This window comes from Epinephelus moara, chromosome 23 (genome assembly GCF_006386435.1).
Source record: "Epinephelus moara isolate mb chromosome 23, YSFRI_EMoa_1.0, whole genome shotgun sequence".
Lineage (NCBI taxonomy): Eukaryota > Metazoa > Chordata > Actinopteri > Perciformes > Serranidae > Epinephelus > Epinephelus moara.
Window position 1 is genome coordinate 791,093 of NC_065528.1, and position 6,423 is coordinate 797,515.

A 6,423-nucleotide genomic window follows, 5' to 3' on the forward strand; every position below is an offset into this window, starting at 1 on the left:
ACATGTTTTAAGCCTCTAAAAAGGTAAAAAATTAAACATGTTTTTTTCTCATACTTTCACCTCTTCAGGTGTTTAAAAAGAAGCCCTTCAAAAGAATCTTGACATTTGGTGGAACTGCTCACAACTTGTGTCCATAACCTGTTATGTGAATACATGTGGACTTTTTTAATTTTAAGGACTCACAAGCCAAAACATTTGGGAATGACAAATTAAGTTCAAACATGTCAGATATATGGACAAGAAATAAGATTACAGAACTTGACCTGAAAAGCTAAATATTATTTGACATGCAGACGACAAAACAAACAAACAAAAGACAGTGACAAGTATGTTTTAAGAACATCAACATTTATTTCACATGATATAAAACAAATGGGTTATGAACTTTTTGCATATTGACCCTAATAATATTAATAATAACCTCTTATAATATTCTTATCTTCTTTTCAGTGTGTACATAAATTATGCTATCTTGTTTTTGTTTTTTCTTAATTGTATTTATTTTTTACAGTTTATACATCTCTTTTAAATTTCTTTTATGTCCTGGAGCTCCAAAGTCCTACTTATTGCTTGGTACATGTGCTATTGTCCAATTCTTCACCACCTAGAACAGATTTAAATGCAAAATATCTCATCTGTGTCATGTCCTCAGCCTCTGTATATCTTCTATGTCATGTAAACCAAAGAGTTAAAAACAAAAAGAGACACAACTGAAAAAGCAGACTGGAAATCCAAAACATTCACATACTGTGTGTGTCATCAATACTTAGTTGTGTTCAAAAAATTTCAGCAGTATGAAGTGGCACCTTGCTAAAGTAAAAATCTGCTCGCTTGCTCTCTCTCTCTCTCTCTCTCTATGTATATCCAATACAGGACAATCTGTCATGTTGCAGATGCAAAATGAAAACAGCATAATAAGGAAGCCTCTGGTCTTAAGGGAACACAGCTATCAAAATCAGAGCAGGTTAAAATTCAAGAGCATCAGCGGTCACTTTGGGGTTAAAGTAAAGCACTGCATATGTGTTGAGTTTTGGTGCTTAGCCCATCTGCAGTGAGACTTCTCAAGTCCTCCTACATGCAGCTGTACACTCACCTCCTACAACACAGCACAGATAATACACCCTCCACCAGATCAGTAGAATATGCAAGGAACTATGTTAAGATGACTGTAATACTTAGTAAGGTATCAAAAGTTCTGTGTTTTGATGTGTGTGTATACATTTGGCAACATGTATCTATGGAGCCACAGTAAATTACCCCCAAACAATTCATACGTACAGTCAAGATTGTGAAATGGTTTCATTTTATATATTTATATCAATAAAAGCATGGCCAATTAATGACAGCGACAAAAAAGCTAGAGAAACAGAGAATTGCAGAGAATAAAAAGGGTCTGTGGTAATATTAGCCAGTGGCCTAGCTGACCCAAGGATAGGAAACACTGTCAACCAACAGATTTGGCTTGTTGAGTCTGAAAAACACAAAAAAGAGAATTTCTTATGATAACCCAATTCCACAAATGGTATATCTTGTTCCTGACCACATCCAGCCATGTGCTATGACACCGGTGTGAATTGTTCCAGTAAGAAATGTATGTGCACAAAGTTGGTGAAGATTGAATTTCTTGAAGATGTTTCACCTCTCATCCAAAAGGCTTCTTCAGTTCTGAAACGTCTTCAAGAAATTCAAGTCAGTCCAGTTACCTATGATATAGCACTAATGTGATAGAAATATGTGCACAAACATATCCTCTTTTTTTCATCTGAATTTCAGTTCTGACCTGGGTTGCAGGGGCTTTAAAAGAGCTTTCAGTGTGTTGGCAAAGATATGCTTCTGTTTTAATCAGTCCAGCTGTCTACACAGGCTGCGTAACAATGCATGTTGTACTTACGCCACAAAGTGTATTTTTCCCTTAAAGTCTGTTTTCTTCAGTTTTATGCATTTTAACTAATGTAACTGTGTGTTGGGCTCTGATTGCTGCAGAGACGTGGATGACCTACACCCAGTGCTGTGCCTGAGTGCATCCTGTGTAGAAACGGGAGGACTGAAGCTGCTGCATTGCTAACGTGCTACTTTTAATAAATAGCCTGTGTAGACATGGTCCATCCATGTCTACACAGACATGGACATGGATGTCTACATTTTCAGAACAAATTAGAACAGGCTGCAGTGAGAGTCTCTCTTCATGGGATATTTAAAAATAGTGGGTTTGTGCATTTAGTCCTTCTCAGGCAAGCGCAAGGGTTTAGTTTTGCTGTAGCCGAAGGAATGACGCTCTGCAACACTGTTTTTTCTCCATGTGAGGATTACAATATAAGCACATAATCGCATAATCCGGTTGAAATTAATATAGATTCTTAAACGCTTAAAGATCCACTCATTACTAAAAGTGTATGTCATCCAAGAGAGACAATAAGGAGGGACGGCAGTAGCTCAGTCCATAGGGACTTGGATAGGGAACCGTCGCCTGTTCAAATCCCCGTCCAGACCAAAATACGGAGCGTGGATTGGTGGCTGGAGAGGTGCCAGTTCACCTCCTGAGCACTGCCAAGGTGACCTTGAGCAAGGCACTGAACCCCCAAACCGCTCGGGGCGCTTGTCCATGGCAGCCCCCTCACTTTGATATGTCTCCACTTTGTGCATGTATGAGTCCTGTTTGTGCATGTGTGTGTATTTCGGACCTGTGTGTTAATGACAATGGAGTGAAAAAATTTAATTTCCCTTCAGGGGGATTAATAGAGTATATAAAAAACAACGAAAAAAACTAATGGAATGGTCAAAGTTGTCATATTGCAATTTAAGGTGTGTTGATAGATTCACGTCGTCAGCTCATGTACTGAGTAACATAACAGGTAAATGCTCCAATTTAAAAGTTGCTGGCCCAGTGAATTAAGTTTTTTTTTCTTTTTTCAGTTGCTGCTAGAGGCAGCAAAATATCCTTTCATTTTATAGTTATAGTTTACTAATATATGTAAGACTTGCCACAGTATGAACAATGGATACTTAAGCTTCAAAACCAGCCACAACTCGACCCTGAGCAGAGTGACCAATCAACGGAACTGAACTGTGCCGGACTGCTCGGTGGAAATGAGGCTAAAGTGTTCAGGAAGCCTACCCTCGATTAAGATTTAAAACTCTACTGTATAAAGAGGTAAAACTAAATTCTTTAAAGTTCAGCTTTTCTGAAAAGACACAAGACAAACATAGTTTATAGTAAAGTAGTAGTTTAAGAAATCAATTGACACTTCAGTCACTTTTTCCTTTGTCAACCACCCTCTCTTCAATTATAGACCTTGTATGACTACCTGTTATTGCAAAGCTGGGGACTTATTGGGAGCATAGTAAAATTCTCAAAACTCAAGAAAACATTTTAACTTTTTCATGATTTCACCATTTCACAATCTTATTTTTATACAGAAATGTTTTGAGACAAATCTGGCTCCATAGAAGTAATGTTTTCTCAGGGACATATCAGAACGGACAGATCTAACAGGTGCTAAAGATACAGTACATGTGCCTCTCCCTCTGTTTGGATGTGATGGCGGCCCGTCTGTGTTGTCAGTCAGTTAGCAAGGCTGTCATCCTCTCAGTCTCAGTCTCCTTGTGGGCATTTAACAGTAGTATTAAAATAATCCTGTTGTAAACACAGGAAGCCATGGAGCATGCTCTATGCAGGCAGGCTACATTTGGGCTTTACAGGATGCCAGTGTGGATGTTGAGGCCGGTGTAGCTCACGTGTCGCTTCTCACCAAGGTGAATGTCTGCGCTGGAAGGAGGAGAAGAAAGGGAGAAATGAAAAAAAGAATGAGTCAGAGATTCTACAGTGATGAGTAGTTATATTGGCAATATCAATTTTTTTTCACAGTGTGTACTGTATTTGTTGTTGTAATTTATTTGCAAATTCATTAAATATTCCTTTTTTTTTAATTTTTAGTGCAAAAAAAAACAACAAATCAGCAGTGACTTTACAGATGTACATACCGATACAACTGTGACAGAAACAAAGATTAAGTACACAAGGACAGATAAAGAACAGGGTGACATACAGACCTTAACATAATATATACATATAACAAACCAGACCAAAAAAGGATAAAAGCATAGCCATGATGAGTATAAAGATATCAAGCAAGCAAAGGTGTGTGTGTGTGTGTGTGTGTGTGTGTGTGTGTGTGTGTGCACTAAATACCCACTAATTATATCCATGCTCTCTTTTATGACCATGTTGCTGTAGACAGGGTCAAGTATGTCTTCACCTACCTCCAGTGAGTAAGTCTGCTATAGACCCTTTTTAGGCCAACACCACAATGACTTCACATTATTAGCTGGAGGCAAAACACGACTCACCACCAAAGGGCTGTAGGCTAGAGTCTTAAAATGTCATCTTGTGTTATTGGGAGCCAGAATAGAAAAAGTCATAGCTCAAAACTTGAATTTTATCGCATGCCAGCCACCACTGCTTGTCAACAAAAACAAAGACAACTATGGTTAAATGCAATATGAGGAAAGGTCGGGATGGAGGCCACCATCAAACATGCTGGCATGTGCAACGCGCACCAGGTTAGGGAAAAAGTATCTTCTGTTTTGTAAGGATGAATATCATTATGCGTATTCAGGGTTATCATGTCCACCTAATCAGAAATTGGGGAGGTATGAAGAGCAATATTGGATTTCTCTGTAACGCTAACTTTTTTAGCGCATTAGCTAGTGAGTACACCCCAGGAGTGAGTATTTCTGAATGCACCACTCACATTATCTTCTTCAATTGTCGAAAACAAGCCAACAGAACTTGCCAGCTAGCGCTAATGTCTGTGAAGAATTGTTTTGCCTCCAGCTGCCCACCAAAAAAGTCACACTGTTTACTAACAGTAAAAGGGTCTATACTGTCAGTAAAAGGGCCTTATACTAACTTATCACTAATAACGTTACCACTATTTAAATCCATGGTCTACTTTATAACCGGTCAGGGTACCTTCAGGCAGTTCGTTTTTTCGTTTTAAACCAAAAACGAAAAAACGGAAATACCATGGTTTTCCCGTTTTTTCCTTTTTGGTTTAAAACGAAAAAACGAGAAAATGGAGCCGTTTTTCCGTTTTTGTTGTCAGAATCAAAAAACGAAAAATGACAAAACCAAATTCAAATAACAGCCCGATTTTGTTTTTTTGCAGATTCATTTTTTCATTTATTGTTTTGGACAAAAAGTAGAACAGCGGTGACATCAGAGGCGGAAGTAACTTCAAAATAAAAGACAGGAAGATAAGCTTGCCTAAAACTTAGAAATATCCTATAAAACTTTCCCATGTATCTTTTATTTCCACTTACACCTGATGTTTTGCGCATTTTGAAAAGCTGCCTGCCATTGCTGTGAGGAACTTTTAATTCATAAAAATAGAAATAAAATGTTATGATCGCAAATTTTATGGCTACAGTAAAACTGAACGTTGCTGTTCAGAGGGAAATCGTAATGCATATTGTTCCCATGAAGGACATGTAGGGATTCCCTCAAAGGTTGTATTTTAATATTCATTTATTGTTTGCAATAAAGTAATCGAGGATATAATAAATTATTGTGTGTGCTGCGTTGTTACTGTTAACACTGGTTTTCTCCTTAACGCATCGTTGTGTCAGTGAAGTGTCAAGCTGATGTTTGTCCTTTTTACCAGCAGATGGCAGTAGGCTTATGGATTTATTTGCTGTCAATGAAAGCCTGGTTTTCTCTTAGTTCCTGTTGGATTATACAGACCTGCAATTCTTCAGGTTATTGGAACGGACAGTTCAAATTATATGCAGCATATATTTACTTGTATTCTTTTATATTGTTGTATCACATAGGCCTATGCATTGGCAGAGATGGGCAGCATTTTAATTACATGTATTTAAAATGTTTTATCACCTACTATGACAATAGAAATGTCATACAAAAATACATCCTGTGCCTTTTTTCAAAATCTGATTAATCGAATAAAATAATCAATAATTAATCCATTATTTTTTAAAAATATATAAGTTAGTTGCAGCCCTAACTGTATGCAACCCATCTGATTCATATTATCTTAACCTGTTAGTGTTTCTTGCAATGTCCCTGACAAATAAACTAATAAATACATGAATAAACACCTTAGCTACTATTGAACATTTGAATGTGATGAGGAACCTTTAATGTTCATATGAAGGCAAGTGAATGAGCTATGTTACGTTCTAATAACCTTTCCTATTTTAATTTAAACTTTTTTATGTCAACCTCCCAGTGAGGTGCAGTTTCCTCATCGCTGCCCTTTGCATTGAGGCCCTCCAGACTGGACTGCTATGGACGGAGTGTAGGGTGATCCTCCTTACTGCTGGGCCTGACCTGTACTGGGATAACATAGTCTTGCAACAGTGAGCCTCGACAAATATCCACTTCATGAAAACTGGGATTAAAAA

General features: G+C 37.7%; 1 protein-coding gene across 1 annotated transcript in view; it reads right to left on the reverse strand.

Moving 5' to 3' along the window:
• Positions 1-353: 353 nt before the first annotated feature.
• Positions 354-6,423, reverse strand: part of LOC126385214 (pleckstrin homology domain-containing family A member 5-like) — a 628,760-nt gene continuing 622,690 nt past the window's right edge. The window contains exon 30 of the mRNA XM_050036817.1: positions 354-3,761. Coding sequence (XP_049892774.1) covers positions 3,694-3,761 — 68 coding nt within the window. The 3' untranslated portion in view covers positions 354-3,693. The remainder of the gene's footprint in view (positions 3,762-6,423) is intronic.